Below are 19287 nucleotides of genomic sequence, written 5' to 3'. Positions count from 1 at the left end.
AAAAACGAATTATTCGTAAAAAAATTTCTTGTGTGATACTTAAAGATACATCTGTGAAGAAAAAATTTATTAACAAACCAATACTGCCTTGCTTATCAGCATAACTAGTAAAAAACCCAACTTATTTTTTTCCAAGACATAAATTTAGGTTTAACTATGTCACTATTTGTCTGAGTATAGGGGAAATCAGTCATCGTGGCAAGCAGAGTGGCGCAGCGGAAGCGTGCTGGGCCCATAACCCAGAGGTCGATGGATCGAAACCATCCTCTGCTAAAGCTGTAAAATTTTGTTAATGAAGCCTTCCTCATGAAATGAAGTTAGAGAATATAACAGAATAACGTTTCACTAATAGATACATTAGGCATGACAGTCTTTTTCAGACAGCTTTATGGCAGTGGGTGTGGGATGAAATAAAGGACTCTGTAAAATGACCACAGTTATCTTGAGAAAGTTTAAATAGAACAAACAGATCATTAATGGGGATGGTGGTGCAGTGATTAGCACCAGGACCTGGGTTCAGATCTCCAGCAGGATTCCATGTGTGAAGTTTGCATGTTTTCCCCGTGTTGTTCTTGGGTTTCCTCTGGTCTCCCAGTACAAAACCATGCTGAGGCTAATTAAAGTTACCACATTTCCCTTGGGTGTGAGGGTGCCCAATGATGGGCTGGTGCATGCTGGGTTCTTCTCTGCCCTGCACCAATAGGCTCTAGGACACCCCCACAAGCCCGAATAGGACAAGTGGTTTCAGAAGTTGGATGGATGTTCATTAATGACACAAGGCTGTAATATGAAAACTTAACATCATGCTTTACTGATTACACATATAATTAAAGAAATGTAAACAATTAACATTGTGAACCTAAGAAAATGATCCCACAATTTCATTTTGAATTTTAAGGCAAAGGGGAAAATTCTGCTTAGTGATTTAACACATTTTAAGAACACCACATTCAGGTTCTGTTATATAACACAATACGCAGGCTTACTCATAGCTGCGTGTAATGAAAAGAGCATTTCTTGGACATAGAAAATCCCCTTTATCTAATGATCACTGGAGTAAATTTCTGTTTTGGGTACACAGAAATAAAGTCAACGTGTTACCACCTCAAATGCATTTTGGTTTTGTATTCAATGTTCAAAGCAAGAACACTACATATAGGACTTCTGAGATGATTATACTGTAAAATAAAGCTTTCTTGTCCTCCATAAATTCATCAGGGACAACAAGCAAAAAGCTTTCTATAATGACAAGGCAGCAGAAAGCAGCATGTCTCGGAGATGAATCTCATTCGAGTAAATTTTTGAAACGCTAAGTGCGACATCTCATTATAACATTACAAATGATAAGGCACAATAAGATAAAAACAAATCTATCCCACAGTCCTTTAAAAAGTCCTTCGTGATAGTATAATTGCTACATGGATCCTCATTAAGAGCCAAACAGAGGCAATCTTCCATTACTACACCTCTTTGATTAAGACAGTTTAAAAATGTAATGGACTACAGCCATACTAGAAACAATACTCCGGTATCCCAGAATTCCTCAGGAGGATCTGATAGCTGCCAGGATCCCAGTGAGACGTCCAGTTGTGCTGGGGAGTGCTTCGGTGCCACCGAGTGGCTTCGCCTAGCCTGTCAGGCCTTCAGCCCCAGGGAGCGGGCCGTGTTGAGCACGTCGTCCCGGGTCAGGTAGCAGCCGCACAGCTGGCGCAGGCCCGTGAAGGACTCACGGCCGTGTAGGACCCGCCAGTTATCGATGAAGAGGACCTGTGAGCACAGGAAGCACACTCAAGCATGGGTGGTGACATCACTACTGTGCTGGGCATCACGGCCTCACAGAACATGGCGTCAGTCAGCACAGATACTGGGATTAACTATGCAGAAAAATCCACAGTTGCTACTAAATTTCGTTGTTCTTCTGTTATCCACTTGGATCAACAAATAAAAATCCTAGATCGATGTTTTTAGCTGGTCTAGATTAATAGATTTATTCTAAAGCACAGACTTACAGTACCAAAGTTTGCACACGCCAAGCTGCCTACAAAGGAGAGCGACAGTGTCGCATCACATGACCTGGTCACCTGACCTAAACACAGTAGAGATGATTTTGGAGGAGTTTGGCCAAAGGAAAAGCGGCCAATGAGTGCTCATTATATATGTGGGGCCTCCTTCAGGACAGCTAGAAAGCATCCCAGCAGGCCACCTCATTAAACTGGCATAGAGGAGATCACAGGGTCAGCCAGTCCCTGGAGCAATTGGGGTTAAGGGCCTTGCTCAAGGGCCCAATGATAAAGTCACGCTGCTGACCCAGGGATTTGAACCAACAACCTTATGAGTCCGAACCCACAAGGCTGCCCTCCCAACAAATTCATTTTTTTGTGCAATACTTTTTTGGTCAGTGTATAAATCCATATATGTTATTTTATAGTTTTGATGTCTTTACAATAATTCTAAAATGTAGAGAATAGTAAAATTAAACCTTTCTATGGGTAGGCATACTTTAAGTACAGCCACTATACTAAATCTGGATGCCATAATGAGATAAGACTTACCCGATATACCAAAATTTAATCAACAAAGTCCTAACAAATGACATCTCTAAGAAGTATTTTTAGGTGCGGTTCAAAGTGACCTTATAAACACTGATTCTGTGCCTTTAATGGAGAGAGAGACTGTACAAGTCTGGGCAAACTACAGCAGATCTGGTGGGGACCGGGCGTGTACCTTCCCCGGCTTCAGCTTCACCCACAGCTCGTTTTCCGGTGTCCGCAGCTCCTTGGTGAGCTCCCGATGGGCCACATACCAGTGCTGGACCACGTCATGGGGCACAGTGTTGATCACGGCGCGGTCATAGTTGTTGTACCTGCACAACGCATGCGAACCATGAACCCAGCAACAGCGCCACACAAACATCTTGGAACAGGAGACACTGGAACGCTCCATCACCTGAGGCAGGCAAATTGATTCCTACAACCTTGAAGATAAGCAACTAAGACTGAGTTCTGTTATTAAAGCTTTGATTTATAATTTTTTTTAAATATTATTTTCATTTGAGATCCAGTTGTTGGTCGTTAGTTATCAGAGTGCCATTATTAGGTTTATTTAGTACTTCTATTTAGTTTTTATATATTTTACTTTCAGTTCACTATATATAGTTTAGTTTCAGTAGGTTTTTATTTCTAGGGATAAACTGAAAGCTATTTTGTGTGTCATATCTTTAGAGAATCCAACATGAATACACAGTGTACATAATGTACTCAAATTGGGCAAAACACTGTTCTAGGTATTACAATCATCTAAAGGCAACATACTGGATCATCCATCCATTTTCTGTAACTACTTGTCCTATTCAGGGTTGTGAGTGTATGAGCACATTCACACCTCTGGGCAATTTGGTACCTCCAATTAACCTCGGCATGTTTTTGGACTGTGGGGGGAACCAAAGCACCCAGAGGAAACCCCATGATGACACGTGGAGAACATGCAAACGCCACACACATGGAACCACAGCAGAGACGCAAACCCTGGTCCAAGAGGTGTGAGGCAACAGTGCTAACCACTGTACCATAACTTGTCATAATCCCCACCACCCCATGACAGAGAGTTGAAATGATCAGCGAATATTGGTGTCTGTATTGAAGGTTATTTTTAATTCACTAGAGTTCACGAAATGCTGTTCGTCGCTGAAATTTTTCCAGACCTCTGACTTCGAGGGCAGCGTGTGGCTCGGTGGGCTAAGCCTGTGTGCCTGTAATCAGAAGGTCACCAGTTCAAACCCAGCCTCAGCATGTCTGTGGCTTCTTGAGCAAGACCCTTAACCCCCAGCTCCCTGGGCCCCCCCAACAGCTAGCTGCCTGGACAGCTTACTCTACAAAGCACAAGCCGAGGGAGGTGTGAAGACAATTTCCCCACAGGGATCAATAAGAAAAGTATATATTATTAATATTAAACAAAAATCTGACACAGACCTTTGATCAAAAAGTTTGAGAATCCCTGGTGTCAAATTCTAACACAAACTACCCTTATAGAGAAGTAAACTTCACCTGGAGAGCATACACAGAAACCACTGTGGAACCATGCAGGAATGAAGGTGGCTGTAGTCCCGTACCGGATCATATAGACCTCGTTGTTCCAGGGGTACACGTTGAGCACTGGTCCGATCCCTATCATGTGGTTGCGGTGCCCTTCCACGTTCTCGATGTACTCGTGCTTGATGGGGACGCGTGCCAGCAGCTCAAAGCAACTGGGAGATTTCTGGAGCACCTTGTCGGCGGCGTGGAAACCATCCACCAGGAGCGTCCGCCCCCCCGTCCCCTCGTGTCGCAGGCAGTGGAACACCTGGATGCTGGGTGACAAAGATGTGGTCACCAGCTACACGGGACCCAACACCTTGAAGACTGTTCCACAGCCCGTTTCCATGGACACAACGGTTAACGACTTGAGATCAGTAGCTATGCTTATCCATAATCACTTTTCCCGTAAAAGGTCACAGCAGACCTAGATCCAATGCTAGGAAGCAGAGGGTATGTGGGACGGCACGCACTGAACAGGATGCTAGTGCATTACAGGTCACACTCTCACACACACAATGGGCAATTTACCATTCTGCAGGTTATTAAGTATCAGGGGTAAACCTACACCCAACAGTACATTAAAGCTAATATTTCACTTCACATGGTATGCTATAAGCAATAGCTTGATATACTTTGAGTGTGTTAGTGATGGCCAAAACAATGCTTCATGAACCATTTGCTGTATTTTTTTCACCCCAGTAGATGGTGCTGTCTGTCTAAAAAAGGGCTCAAAGCATGCTGCAATGCAAGCCAAGAGCGCCATCTAGTGGGGTCAGAAAATACAGCAAATGGTTCATGAGGCATCCTTTTGGTCATCACTGAATGATGGTGGCTGATCTAGTTAGGATCACAAAAATGAGTGGCTCATCTAGTTAGGATCCCATGCCTGTGATCTGCAAGGTCTACAGTTCAAATGCTGTGGTCAGCAGAGTGATTCCACCATTGGGCCCCAGAGCAGGTCCATAACCCCCAACTGCTCCAGGGACTGTCTGACCGCCATTTTCTCAAAAATGTGTTGCTTTAGATAAAAAAGTAGTCAGTTTTGCACACAGTGATGTTTACTATACTATCTACATTTAACAAAACATAAATGGTAATGAAAGTCTGCATTCTCAAAAATGTTAGTTAAATTAGTTATGTTAGAATGCACGTGACATGGAACGAGTCAGCTATTTAAATAGAGTTAGCCATATAGAAATGATTCTAAATATGATATTTCAATGTGAAATGGAGCCGAGGGGGCGTTTATTGAGAAAGGGAAACACAAACTTGGTTTCACTTCAATCTTCGGCCATGCTGCACCAACTTCAGTGAATCCTGTTCTTCACTCTTTCAGGCTGACTTTATATTCTACGTGAGTAAGCAATAGGTCACTGTTCCATGACTTATGTAACCTCATAAACACAAGAGTTTATGCGTAAGTGACAAAGAGCAATGGAGCGTGTCACTGCAGTACAAAAACACAGAGATAGGTTAGCTGCGTGCGCGAAATGCTACGCACTAGCACGGTTTACTTTTGGGTGGAATACTGTTGTGCGTGCGGTGTATGGCTCTCCAAGTTAGGATGCTGTGTCTGTGATCAGAAGGTTGCCAGGGATCCCAGAGAGAGTGATATTCCCAGAGGAAGAGGAAGGACTCAGGGTCGGCGGACTGATTTCACCGTTGGGTCTTTGATCAAGACCCACAACTCTCACTTGCTCTAGAAACAATCTGACCCTGATGTCTCAATTGTATGTCGCTTTGGATAAAAGTGTCTGCCATATACATAAATGATGGAGAGAGGAAACCAGCCCAGTAGAATCTTTCAAGGTCCGTGTGTGTCTTCAAATTATCATTCAATTCAGATAAACAATGCCCAGAGCAGAACAATGTTTCATATCAACAAAGTGTATAAAGTTCTTTCGTTAAAGCAGCTGTGTGACTTAGGGAACAACTTGTTCAAAGGAGTGATTTAAAAAACCTCACTGGGATGAACTTTGCTCTTAGAACAGTTGGAAATTTAGGTGGTGCAACACTCAGATCAGCAGGAACGAATCTGAACCGACACCCCAGGGCGGATCATTCCCACCCGTTCACGTCATCGGGGATTTTTTTGATCTAGAACCTATGAATGACCTATCTAACACAACCCTTAGCTGTTGGCACCTCTGGCTAAATAAAGATTGTATTTCTGATACTGAATAGGTAAAATAAAATAAAAGAGGAGCTGGAAAGGTTGGAAAAACCTGCAGTGTAAGAGCAGAAGAATCTGAACGCAGGACCATGCTAATGTTGCGGGCATTTGCGGCAGGCTAGGCAGGAATCTGTTACGCGAGCATCACTTATCCCACGCAGGCAGCGTCGCAGGAGGCCGGAACAGGGCCCCCCAGGGCACACGCACCCGCACGGTTCCTGGAAGTACGATGTGTCTGTGTGACGGTCCAGCGCCAGCTTGGTGTAGGCAGTGTCTCCGCGGGAAAAGTCCGAGGTGAAGTTCCAGATGCGGCCGTACATGGTCTCCCTGGAAAGGCAAGGCAGATCTCTAAAGTCACAGGACGTCCCCAATCCCAAACCATTCATCACAGGTTACAGTCTTACCAGCTTTACAGTATGAACTCATTTTCAGTGCCGGACAGTTTGTGTATTAAAAATGACACTGCACAGTTACAGCCCGGAATTATAATTAAGTAAAGCTGCCTAGTTGACTCTGTTCAGCTGGCGCGCAGTTCGGCAAAGCAGCAGCGGGAAACTGAAACATGTGCTTATTTTAAGCACATAATACCAGACCTCCAAAAGCTGTAACCTTTGGTACGAAAACTTTAATTTCATTGGCAAGGAAATGCATGCCAGTGTTGTGAAAAGTCAAGCCTGATACAGAACTGGAGAGAAATAAAGGCAGTGGCCCGTCAGTAAATTTTAAATTTGCCCTGTGAACTATTACACTACATTAACTACAGTCTATGGACCCTATGAACAATGTCACTGAGCAGTAGGGCTGGGCAATATGATAAAATATTTTATTGCGATATTTTATGTATCTATGTATGTATGTATGTATGCATGCATGCATCTGTCTATCTATCTCAGTTGATATAGTTCAATACCACAATATCCCCTAAACAGACTCAGAACTTGACATAAAACAACAAACTGAATGGACTGCTAATTGAAACATACATATTATGTAAACACACACCATCACCCCGACGACTCACACCACAAACAGTGCGTGCTCACACACACACACACCGCTATTTACAATACGAAACATTTAAACACTATAATGACACTATTGCACAACACAATGCAGCACACTAAACGCTAATCAATTACAGCTATTTGCATCATGTACACAACTGGCAGCAGTCCAGCATGTCGCACTGCCCGATGGATACCCCCAGCGTGTCGCGCTGCCCGATGGATACCCCCAGCGTGTCGCGCTGCCCGAAGGATACCCCCAGCGTGTCGCGCTGCCCGATGGATACCCCCAGCGTGTCGCGCTGCCCGAAGGGTACCCCCAGCGTGTCGCGCTGCCCGATGGATACCCCCAGCGTGTCGCGCTGCCCGATGGATACCCCCAGCGTGTCGCGCTGCCCGAAGGATACCCCCAGCGTGTCGCGCTGCCCGATGGATACCCCCAGCGTGTCGCGCTGCCCGAAGGATACCCCCAGCGTGTCGCGCTGCCCGAAGGATACCCCCAGCGTGTCGCGCTGCCCGATGGATACCCCCAGCGTGTCGCGCTGCCTGATGGATACCCCCAGCGTGTCGCACTGCCTGATGGATACCCCCAGCGTGTCACCTTATAGCCTCCTGAGACCCGACCCATTCATTTATGTCCACTGTAGTGGACATGTTGTTTATGCATTGGTCTCTCCACTGATCTGAGCAAACCTTGTTATTCCTGCTGTACAGTAAAACGGACACCCTGGACTTTCCAATAACACCACATATGTGGGGGCAGGGATGTAAACACTCACTCCTTTTTTCCTGACAGAATGGCTGTCATGTCAACAAACACATTTTTTTGAAAGAGAAAGCAAAAAAATGTAGTTGTCTTTTTCACTACAATATTTGTATATATCATTGTTGATAAACCTGTCAGTTATTGTTTAGCGAGGTGTTTAAGCAAGTTTATTTTTTTGTTGAATTACTAACCCATTTATTAATGTCCTCTGTAATGGACACCAGGATCATTCTGATGTCTTTTAAATTACCACTTTATTGCTGGACAGAGAGAGATGCAGAGAACATTTTGCACAGAATAATTGGAGAGACACATGCATGTTTGTCAGATGAAGAAAAGGAAGAGGGTGAGTTTGAACCTACTGAGGGAGTAATAGAGAGTTTTGAAGAGACAGACTTAGCAGATGAGCAGAAAAATTATGATGATGAGGATGATGATGAAATACATTGTCCTGAGTGGGTCAGGATAAGCTGAGGAGCCAGTGGTGAAAAATTAATTTTGTTAAACAAATATTGCTGTAATGAAATATAATTCCTTACTATTTCGGGTGGCACGGTGGTGCAGTGTTTGGTACTATTTCCTCACACGTCTGGGACCAGCGTTCGCGTCTCCTGGCTCTACGTGTGTGGAGTTTTCCATGTTCTGCTTATGTCATCATGGAGTTTCCTTTTCTGGTTTCCCCGTACAGTCCAAAAAACGCTAAGGCGAACTGAAGATGCCAAAACCCATATGTCATGGCCTACTTCAAATTACCATAGTACCGCCACATCACGGACATTATATTACTTTATCTACAATATCTCTTTACTAAAGAGATGCTGCAGCTGCTGAACTGGTCCTTTCTTTGCCGTCTTCCAAGTTTCCTCTGAGGGGAACCTCATCTCCTCCACGGTATCACCAAAATAGTAGCATGTGGCCAGCTCCGCTACTGTAGTCAACCTTACATTGCACTTGTTGGGCAGAAGTTGTCCATTCATGAAAGAATCCCATTTCATTGGTTGGAATTGAATTGTGTTTGTTTCTGGGATATGATAGGCTGATGTGTGCTATCAAGTAATACCTTATAGTTTTTTTTGAAGTTGCTCTTTTCTTATCGTGACCTAGGGTTGAATACCAAAACCCAGTGTCAGTATGGTGCCAGTTCCAATACAACTGGTACATACTGGACCATACTGCAATGCATATTTCAGTGTCTGATTTTAGTGTCACTTGAATGCCTGTACTGTCAATTTAAATGTTTGCCCTCTGCTGCTTGCACTGTCCCCGCCCCTCACGTGCCATCACTAATATTACACTTTCTCTGACGTAACCAGACGCTTTCCGTTAGCCAGTCGGTTACCTTAAACACGGCTTAAATCTAAAATGTGGCGGTATTTTGCGCAAAAGGATTTCAATACAAGATATGTTTCATCCGCAACAATTAACTACCAAATTTATAGCAAAATAGCTTAAAATAGCATAATGCTTTATGATCATTTATTTGTCAAAAAAGTAAAGCATGGCTACTTTGGCTAGTGACCCGAAAACGGCGAAGTTGCGCTTTTTAAGTCTTGAGTTAGCAAACCGCGTGAACAAAAACTTGCGTTTCCCCCATTATTTCATCTGAAGTTATACTTAAACTATTCGTAAGCACGTAAAACATTAGAACTTTGTCCTTATTGACCTGACTTTCACCCTTACCAACCCACTTTCACGCTTTGTCCCTAAACTGCCAAGTGTGAATGGAGCATTAGCTAGTGGCAGATTTTGCAAAGCATGCCCAATTTAGCTTGTTTTTGGATAAACGATAATGGATTATTATACCTGCATCATTACGGAGGAATATTTCGAAAGGTGGGTGCTTTGCTGTACATACCAAACTAAAACAGTACAGCATGTTTCGCCTGTGATCTATAATGAAACATATACAAAATATACAATATTATTATTTGTACGTTAGGAAAATTATTTAAAATGGATATAAAGTTTTAGATTTTTATAATGTTAAAATTATTTTAAACATATGAAAAGTTCAGTTTATTTAGAAACTGTTCTTAGTGTTCAGGGAAGATGCATTCAGCAAAGGTTTGCACAGTTACAGTTATTTGTGGCTTGATGTGTGTGTGTGTGTGTGTAATACGTCCTAAAGACTCAAATTATGTCATAATGTTTCCTGAAACTCCCATGTACACAAGGGTTAAGGTGTTAAATTACTGTAGTTTGCTTAGATTTTATTTATTATGTTAATTTAAGTGTTCTTTAATTTACATTTATATATTTAAGGAGTAAACTTAATATAGGCCAGTTGTTCAATTTTAAGCCTTGGAAATAAAAAAGCCATTATTTACTGTTGTCAGCCTTTGTTTTGTGCTTTTTCCCTCGAAAGTACCGGTTCAGGCACCATTTTTGCGTCGGCATCATTTTTAAAAGTATTGTTTTGGCACAGATAACTGAAGAAACCCAAACAAAACCCAACCTTCAAGTCAAAATATCATTTATAAATCGCCCAGCCCTACTGAGCAGCATGCTAAACTATCGAATTTTATACGTCGTCGAGAGATTAGCTGGCACAGAGGAGGGGGCTTTTCAACAAACATATTCCTTTTGTCATCTTGTTAATAGCTGACAAGGGAAGCGGCTGAGAACTGCCTTTACAAGAAGACCGAGTTCTCCGTGTCCATCGCTGTCTTTCAAGTGTCAACTGGAGGTAAACAGCTGTCAGAATTAACGGCTAATCTTTTACACCATAAACTTCACGGTTGATTACTTTATCACGGTTAGAATGAGTTTAATACTCATAGCTAAGACCCGAAGAAGTATATAGGTAGAGCAGTGTCCCCACCTGATGAGACTGACTCTGTCGGAGACCTCTTCTGTGGCTTCCAAGGTCGCTGGGACGCCCTCCACGAAGGCAATGCCGTAGAGCAAGAAGTTGCTGAGGAACTTCTTGAGCTCCTCGTCGCAGACCATGAACTTCTCCCAATGAGCAGCTGGAATGGCCGCCTTGGTGTAGATGTCGGAGTTCCACAGGATGCGTGGCTGCACCGAGCTCTGCTTCTGGCCCTCGTAGCTGTTCTGCGCCAGCCAGGCTAGATTGTACCGCGTTACATGCCCGTCGGGCCCTGACAAGCACAGAACATGCTCATGCAGTCAGTCATCGGCTATAGGGTAGACTGCTCTACACAAAGTCCATCCCCTTAACAAACACACCCATTCATGTTCATAAGAGCATAAAAACTGGTTATTCGCGTTTTATTAATCCGTCTCAAATCTTCTCGTACTTAAAACTTCACGGTGGCACAGTAATTCTATAGTATAAGTTACTTGGCATTCAGGGCTGTGCTGAATCCTGCCACTGTGGATGACAGAAAGAGAATTTCCGGAACTCACACGTGAGGAACAGCGTCTCTTCGTCCACCCTTGTCTTCGTGGGTCGTATGGCGAGCTCCACATTGGCTGTGTCCAAGCTTCGCTGGTTGGTCTTGGAGTTGTAGCAGGAAGCAGATCGACAGTGGTCCCGTAGCCACACATAGTCAAAGTGCATTACCAAGTCCCCATAACTGAGTTCTGCAAAACATTATTTACACTATCTCAAAATCATGTGTCAGCGTCACCTGTGATACGTTGGTCATAAGACATTCAAAAAAAACATTTAAATAAAACTGAATGCATGCCACGTGTAAGGAGTACTTCACGTAGAAATCGCGTACCAAAGAAATCCTCTCGGAGATTCCAGTTACATTTTACGGAGGCGGGCGCAGTGTGCTGCCAGCGCGTGCTGATCACCTGGATTTGCACGCATCGAAGGCGCAAAGGTGCACGAGCTGAGGCGCGAGCAGCGTCACGCCGGAGCAGCAAAGAGCCGCGCAGACTGACGAGACCCCGAGCGAAAGCCATCATGTGCAGCGGGGAGCAGGAATCGCCTGGGGAAAGCAGAGGGCGCGGGGGGAAAAACACAGCAAAATACAGTGATGTACGGCTGCTGATCATAGGCATTAAGCATCACTAGCTTTACTGCAGTTCGCCTGCACCGTTACTCACACAGAAGTTACTTACGGTTCGACAGTGCGCCACGGTAACATTTATCAAATTCACCATGATCACAGTACTGGAAATGTATTTAATAAAAGTCAGCTCGTAAATGACATTTCTCATTTCCTATTTATAATTTTAGCACAGAAACTGAACTAAGAAACCTAAAGCGTGGTATCGCTGTCATCGTTTGTCTCAACTTCCTATAAATCTTTAATGATGGACGCATTGTTGTTTTTAAGAGAAAGTCGTCCAATCGGGTAAGCAGAATGAGCAGAAATTTTGTATAAAGTAACGTAGTTCCACACAGCTTAGTGTACTTTTCTTCTTCTGGCAGATAATATCTTCTGGTAAAACGTTGAAATAATACCAATAATGGTATAAAATAACATGAGCAAACCAGTTGCATATACACGAGAAAATATGCATTTGAAAAACTCAGGAGCCTACTTACGGAGACGGGAGCGAGAAGGCGCGCTTCAATCGTTTCGCTGTCTTGGTACCCAGGTATGGACTTAGTTCAGCCTAATTTGGAAATATGTTTCCACTACAGTGTTAATTTCACGCAGGTTAATAATTAAAGTAGCCCGTCCCCGCCATTGCCTTTTCATTGCAGCAGAAACGCTGACACGCAGGCGCTGCGCAGCTGAATCGTTGCATGAGCAGCTGCCAGTCTTTATAATCCCGCTCTGTGAGCCGATACTGCAATACTGCAATTTGATCATAGGGAGTCGCACGTGAGTTAGGGTAAAATAATGATGCGGGAAAGTTAACTAACTATCAGTTAAACCAAGAGGACGTGCCTGTTCGTCACTGTAAAATGCGTGAAGCGGCAAATTGAGTCGCTACTGATTATGTATGTAAATAGATCATTTTCGTCTTATTTAGACAAACTGCACACCGTAAACTGTATTGATTTATAAATGATTATTCTATTACAAACGCTCAAGACATAGGACAAAAGGACCAAAGCTTAACGAATCCAGTTAGACTAGAAAGAGAGGATGCTGCATTCCAATTAATTTAGCAACTCCGGCAAGTATATGCTGTTGTTTTACCATTGTGTAAAGGCCAAATTCGAAATTCGAAATTTCAAAACGAGAACACCGTAACCATGTTCGGAAGGCGGCCAGTTCAAATTCCATGGCCGGAGCGTGATCTCACTGTTGGGCCGTTGAGTGAAGCCTTTAATTCTAATTGTTCCGGGGACAGGTTAATCCTCCTGTCTCTCTTGTACGTCACTTTGGACCAAAACAGACGCAACTGAATTCAGACACACCCAGACCGACCTACCAGCAAAACTGACCATTGGTCTGCCATAAAGTCATTATGATATAACCACCTACAGTACCTGACAGAGTTATCCATCTGTATGGCTCAATATTTTACTAAAAGAAAAAGATAAAACTAAACCAATATGTTTAAAGAAAATAAAGTAGGAGCACAAACTATGTGCTTCCCAATTGTTCTGGTAGGTACTTAAAATGTTCCAAGACGTAATATTAACATTTTCATTTCAGTACGCTGCATTTTGCTTCTTTTGCTGCTGAAAAAGCAGTCCTTTGCATGACGTCTCTGCAGCTATCAGTCCACATGTGTTCCTAGGAGCAAGTCTTGCAGGGAAAGGTGTGAATCCGGAGGCTGACAAAAATCTTACAACAAAAAAGTAAGAAACTAGTACAGACAATTACTTCATACACCTGAGATCCAGGATCATTGTTTTAAGGGATTATATGTTATTCTTCGAGAGAAATTCATTGTTTGGGTTAGGGATTAGGGATTCTTTTCATGTGTTATTAATTTCAAATAGAACATCTATTTCATATGGTATTTCATTGATTCCCAAAGAGAAAACAGCCTTCTGAATGCATCAAGCATGTCTGAAGAACTGACCCTTAATGTGTAAAAAAAACATCATGGTCATGTAATCAACCTGGTTCTAGTTTGTTTAGGTGAAGGCTTATCATAAAAAGTTCTGACTATAAATCTGGACCAATTTCTTAAATGACTATCACAGTTAATCTTTCTCTAAAGGTGGGCAGTTGCTTACTTTTTAGTTTCAGTGTTTAAACTGGTATATTTCGATTACTATTGGTTATATTTTTTAGATGTTTGCAAGCAAGCTTTAGAGTTAGCACTAAAATCAGAATTGTAGCAAACATTGAATACATAATTTATAGGGTTCTGTAATAGGTTTGTTTGTAGTACATACATTTCAACAGCGGAACTACAGCAATACCACAAAAATACCATTATTATCTGAATAAACAAAGACTTAGAAGAAGCCAAGAAGGAAAGAAGAAAATACAGTACAGTATATGGAAAAATCTAACGTAGAGTAAAAGCGGATTGAGAAGCTATCGTTTTGTCGCCATCTAGCGGTGGATGCGAAACTATATTTTAATGACGTGCAGTGGCGCCAGACGGAAGGGGTGTGGTGTCGTGCCGGAAATCAGTGAGGCGGCTTTTCGAAGATGGCGTCTCCGAAAACATTGCCTAAAGATGCACAAGTAGGTGAAAAAAACACTGTTTATGGGAAATATCTTCATTGAATACTGTACTTATTGATGCGTAATAGCTGTGAATATTTTGGGAGTTATGCTATTTGTGAAATATTTCGGAAAGACGGCTTCTTGGTTTGGTATACCAGCAGCTAGCCGGACAGCGGGTACGCCGAGTAGTTTTTTGAAACTGTTGTTTGCAGCAATTTGCCTTGAAAGTTGAATATTTTTCCTTAGTGAGTGGTTTTAACAGCATGTGAAACCCATAGATCAATTTGACGTAAGCAGGTTTACCCAGTATTTACTCATACGTACCCAGATTTGGAAAAAATAGCTGTTTACTTACTCCAGCGTCCTTATTTGTGTATGCAGTTGTAGTACAGTCGTAGTTTATAAGGGGTATTTAATCAGATTACCTCCAGCCAAGAATAGGTGCAGCAAGCAATCGGCAAAACACATTTTCACGAAAACTGGACATGAAATATGCTTTAGTGGCATTACAGAAATGATCATCGTTCATGTCATCAAAGTCACGTGACTTTTATTTCGCGGCATAACAGGTCATGATTCAGATCCTAAAGGACATGGGCATCACCGAATATGAACCGCGAGTGATCAATCAAATGCTGGAATTCACTTACAGTGAGTAGCCTGCTGTGGCTTAGCATTTATATTGGAAGTTGATATGCAAACGTGCAGTCCTTGAAAGGACTATCATGTATCATTTTTGATTGCTGATCTTTAGGGTATGTAACAACCATCATCGAAGATGCCAAAATCTATGCCACTCATGCAAAGAAGTCCAACGTGGATGCTGACGACATCAGGCTGGCCATCCAGTGTCGAATGGACCAGTCCTTCACTTCTCCCCCTCCCCGGGATGTAAGTTATTCTCATTCAGTGCCTGGGCTCTGAAAATGCAGTGGCTCTCCTGGATCCGTGTCTGCACCGATTCCAGTGCAACGCCCCACCCGGATTATTTGTTGAGTTTATTATTAGTCCAGCCAATATGTTTCTGATAATGACAGACAGTGATCTGTGACAAATGCAAAAACGCCGATGTTTATAAATGTCAGATGCACTGTAATGTCTTACGTATCTTCACTGTCACTGCACATAGAGATCTCTGCCAGCAGTATAACATATGCAAATATGCCCGGACCTGGACAATAACAGAATAGACAATATGCAAAAAAGTACGACACCAAACATATATGTACGGTGTTTGTAGAACAGTATAAAATGGTAATAGTGTGACTTATCATGAAGATGCAAATAGCAAAATGAATATGATTTATTGCACACTTTTTAGCCAATACATGGGTTGCATCTTTCACAGAACACCATTCAGAATTGTTGCTGTTTTTTCAAGCTCCTTCCTACCGTCTCGTAATGTTGCGTGTTGGTCCTTTGTTTGTAGTTCCTGCTGGAGGTCGCAAGGCAGAAGAATCAGACCCCCCTGCCTTTGATCAAGCCCTACACGGGGCCACGCCTCCCCCCTGACCGCTATTGTCTGACCGCGCCTAATTACAGACTGAAGTCACTGCAGAAAAAGGTAATGGGGCGTTCTAGAGTAAGACATGCACTGTTTTAACCCCTCCTTTCCTCACAGAGCCTCCAAGTGGGCACTGATCATTAGCAGCTAATGTAAGGCTTTAAACAGAAATAACCATCCACATGGAAATTCATTCCCCTTAATCTAACTGATGGGCCCTGCCCTTGTGTGTTTCCATAATTGTGTTTTGTTTATCCTGTTTTTATTCGGGTTTTGTTCTTGTGGAAGTGGGGGGGGGGGCATTGGACCTTAGCTTTGTGCTGCTGATGGAATTCGGACCTCAGGGGAAAATAGTGTTCCCCCGGTAAATTGTAATAGCATGGAATTTTTCAATGTAAAAGTTCTCTGAAATGCTCACAACGAACGTGATTTTTATCTGAAAAGCAAAGTTATAAATGATAGTATATCTTGATCTGGAGTGCAGAAGTAGCTTATTAGCTCGCTGGCTTCTTGAGACGTGCCCCTCGCGACATGGAGGATGAGCACAGCGGCTGGTTTTGTTGCCAGCACGGTAGCCAGGGTGTCATTCAGTAACTTGAACTTCCCTCTCCATGCAGACGTCCTCATCTGCAGGCCGGATAACCGTGCCACGACTCAGCGTGGGAGCTGTGTCCAGCCGTCCGAGCACCCCCACGCTTGGTGAGCTAATGAGGAAGCTATATGTTTATACCACGTGCATTATTAGTTTCGCTTTCAAACTAAATATCTTTTTTTTAAAAAAAAACAAAAACAAAAAAACTAGCAATTCACAGAGAACTCTGTGCAATCCCTTTAAAACATCTGGAGTTATTTAATGACACAAAATGTCACCAAGATCTCTGCATTCTCTAAAAGATGAGTTGTTATCAACAATATAAAAGCAGCCTGTTAATTTTTTTAGTAGTGTTTAATTTTTTTCTTTATTTTATAAAGCATAATATTCTGTTTTTTTTTTTTTTTTTTAAGAGTATTTTACTTGTGTACTATGTACATTTTTAATTTGTGTGCACTATGTGACTTTTATTTTGTTTTGTCTGCACTTTGTGTACTGTCTATGCACTAAGTGCCGAGCTCTGTGTGCCCACCGCTGTATGCACAGTAACTTCCCTATAGGATCAATATAAAGTCAATTTAAGCTGATCTATATTCTAGCCATAGTAATGCATAATGGCTCTGAATTAGAATAAGACGGAAATGTTGGTATCTATAATAATGGCTTCATTGAATGAGATACAGTTTCTAGTATGGAAGCTTTCATCTATGGAATGAGTGTTTGTCATTGTGCCTTCCTGGATATTACTGAGTAACCTTCGCTGCTTCATTCTCTCTCTCTCTCGCTCCCTCCTTCCACGGGGTTACACTGCTCATCTCAGCCACCCCTTCGGTGCAGTCGCTCACAGGACAGCGCTTCACCGTGCAGATCCCATCCTCACAGGCCTCTTCAACCAAGTCAGGTAAAGGTCTGCAGGGTGAGCTTTTACTCCAAAGTGGCCGTCTGTCCTAAACTCGCTGTATGAAAATACTGGTCAAAATGGTGAGACTGGTCCCAGTCAAGCTGGCCAGCATTTAAGAGGCCTTTAAAATTGTTTAATCATTAAAAGATGCCCATGTGAACTTATTCATGTAGGTCTGCTGGTTGTTAAATAATATTAAGTCATAATCTTATACCTCGGTGCACATGCTGATATGTGCTGTAAATAGAGACTGTAATTTAAAAATTGATGGGAATTGATTCAGTGATCTTTTAAATTTCAGTAACTGATACTTGTATAGTTTACAGGTCTTGCTTATCAATTTTCTCATATACTAAAAGCATATGTAGTAAAAGTGTCTGATTTTGTCTGGGTCTTAATATATTGGAATGGGGGGAGGGGTTTGCATTTGATGAAATATAATTGCTTACATAATAACATATTATCACCATAGCTACACCATCCACGCCCACCGTCCAGAATGTTCTCATCAACCCATCGCTGATTGGCTCCAAGAATATTCTCATCACAACCAACATGGTGTCGCAGAACTCCACCAGTGACTCCAGCACCCTGAAGAGGAAGCATGAAGAGGATGATGACTATGATGCTTTATGACCCCCCCCCCCCCCACCATAAATTAAGTGTTTGTTCTCTCAGCTGTTAAACTACAGCATTTTGTAAATATAGTTTGTTTTGAAGATTGTCCCCTTACTCTTTTTTTTTTTCCCTTGTAACATAAATAACCACATTAGCAGTGATCATTACAAGTTTTGTACTGAAACATATAATGTAACATAAAGACTTTGTGACTTGGTGCCATCAGAAATAAAGTTGCTTTTATGTTGCTCCTTCCTATAGTAATCGTTGCCTTTATCATGTCTTGCTAGGCTGCAAGTTTGTGGGTTGAAGGGTTTTGTAAAATGTATTTTTTTCTCTCATTATTCTGATGCCTTTAAAATGAATACAAAGATGCAACAGAGCAGCAATACTGTGAAAGCGAAGGGCGTGTGACTCAACAGGAAGTCTGCAGCTTCAGAACCCTGGAGGGGACAAAAACCTGCTTCTAAAAGGATTGAAATAAATGAGAAGGAAGTGAGAAGAAATCTTGAAGGAACAACAATAATGCGTTACAGTCGATGAAGGGTTAAATGGGTCTGTCACACTAATTTGGCCCCCCATTCTGGGTAATTCCTTGCCCTGCATCTATCTATAGCATCCAGGATTGACTCCAGGCCCCAATGATCCTGCATAGGACAAGTGAGTATAGAAAATAAATGGATGGATGGAATTCCAGATGCACATTGGCATGATCAGAGGAACCTGGGCTGTTTGAGTGGTCAAGCCAGGTTCAGCTCAGTACCAGTCGTACGATTTTCTGAAATGGTGTGGTCGATTGCAGGGGGGCTGGGGTGGTGTCACATGGTCCAGATTAAATTCTGTTCACCCTGGATGCAAAAATAAAGGACAAATCATGTTCTGTCTTGGTTCAAAATGGAATTAAAAATTTCGTTAAACAAAGCTGAGTCAAGTCCCCCTTTAGCAGAAGCCTGCAGGCTTCAGCCCAGGTGAGCCTGAGCACTAAAGCACCCCTGTGAAATCTATGGTATCACTCTTGACACTGGTGCTATTAAGATTTGCTCCAAACCAAAACAATAACCAGCCATGATACTGGAAAGCCAGGCACTGCTACTAAGGGCAGCTGCTCAAATTATTGTTAACAAATTACATCTTTATTAGTTCAATCCCATGT

The 19287-nt window shown here is 42.5% G+C and overlaps 2 protein-coding genes across 4 annotated transcripts; one reads left to right on the top strand and one right to left on the bottom strand.

Annotated features, from left to right (window-relative positions):
- Positions 1 to 783: 783 nt before the first annotated feature.
- On the bottom strand, positions 784 to 12723 carry tmlhe (trimethyllysine hydroxylase, epsilon). Of its 2 annotated transcripts, none has more exons than XM_023845028.2 (8): positions 12482 to 12723; positions 11782 to 11918; positions 11386 to 11562; positions 10838 to 11117; positions 6454 to 6573; positions 4109 to 4345; positions 2725 to 2863; positions 784 to 1767 (listed from the first exon to the last, which is right to left on the bottom strand). In XM_023845028.2, the coding sequence occupies exons 2-8, from the start codon at positions 11795 to 11797 to the stop codon at positions 1636 to 1638; spliced, it is 1101 nt and encodes a 366-aa protein (XP_023700796.1). In that variant the 5' UTR covers positions 11798 to 11918; positions 12482 to 12723; the 3' UTR covers positions 784 to 1635. The 2 variants fall into 2 exon arrangements, with proteins under 2 accessions (XP_023700796.1, XP_023700795.1); XM_023845027.2 differs by having other exon boundaries at positions 11706 to 11918; positions 12482 to 12722.
- A 1699-nt stretch (positions 12724 to 14422) lies between these two features.
- On the top strand, positions 14423 to 18392 carry taf9 (TAF9 RNA polymerase II, TATA box binding protein (TBP)-associated factor). Of its 2 annotated transcripts, none has more exons than XM_023845030.2 (7): positions 14423 to 14537; positions 15089 to 15170; positions 15274 to 15410; positions 15949 to 16083; positions 16641 to 16722; positions 17436 to 17516; positions 17989 to 18392. In XM_023845030.2, exons 1-7 carry the CDS (start codon positions 14502 to 14504, stop codon positions 18150 to 18152), a joined length of 717 nt encoding a protein of 238 aa, XP_023700798.1. In that variant the 5' UTR covers positions 14423 to 14501; the 3' UTR covers positions 18153 to 18392. The 2 variants fall into 2 exon arrangements, with proteins under 2 accessions (XP_023700798.1, XP_023700797.1); XM_023845029.2 differs by having other exon boundaries at positions 17436 to 17531.
- Positions 18393 to 19287: the final 895 nt, after the last annotated feature.

This window comes from Paramormyrops kingsleyae, chromosome 24 (assembly GCF_048594095.1).
Source record: "Paramormyrops kingsleyae isolate MSU_618 chromosome 24, PKINGS_0.4, whole genome shotgun sequence".
In the NCBI taxonomy this organism is placed as follows: Eukaryota; Metazoa; Chordata; class Actinopteri; order Osteoglossiformes; family Mormyridae; genus Paramormyrops; species Paramormyrops kingsleyae.
The sequence above is the reverse complement of the archived record's forward strand: the minus strand, read 5'-3'. Positions and strand labels throughout refer to the sequence as shown.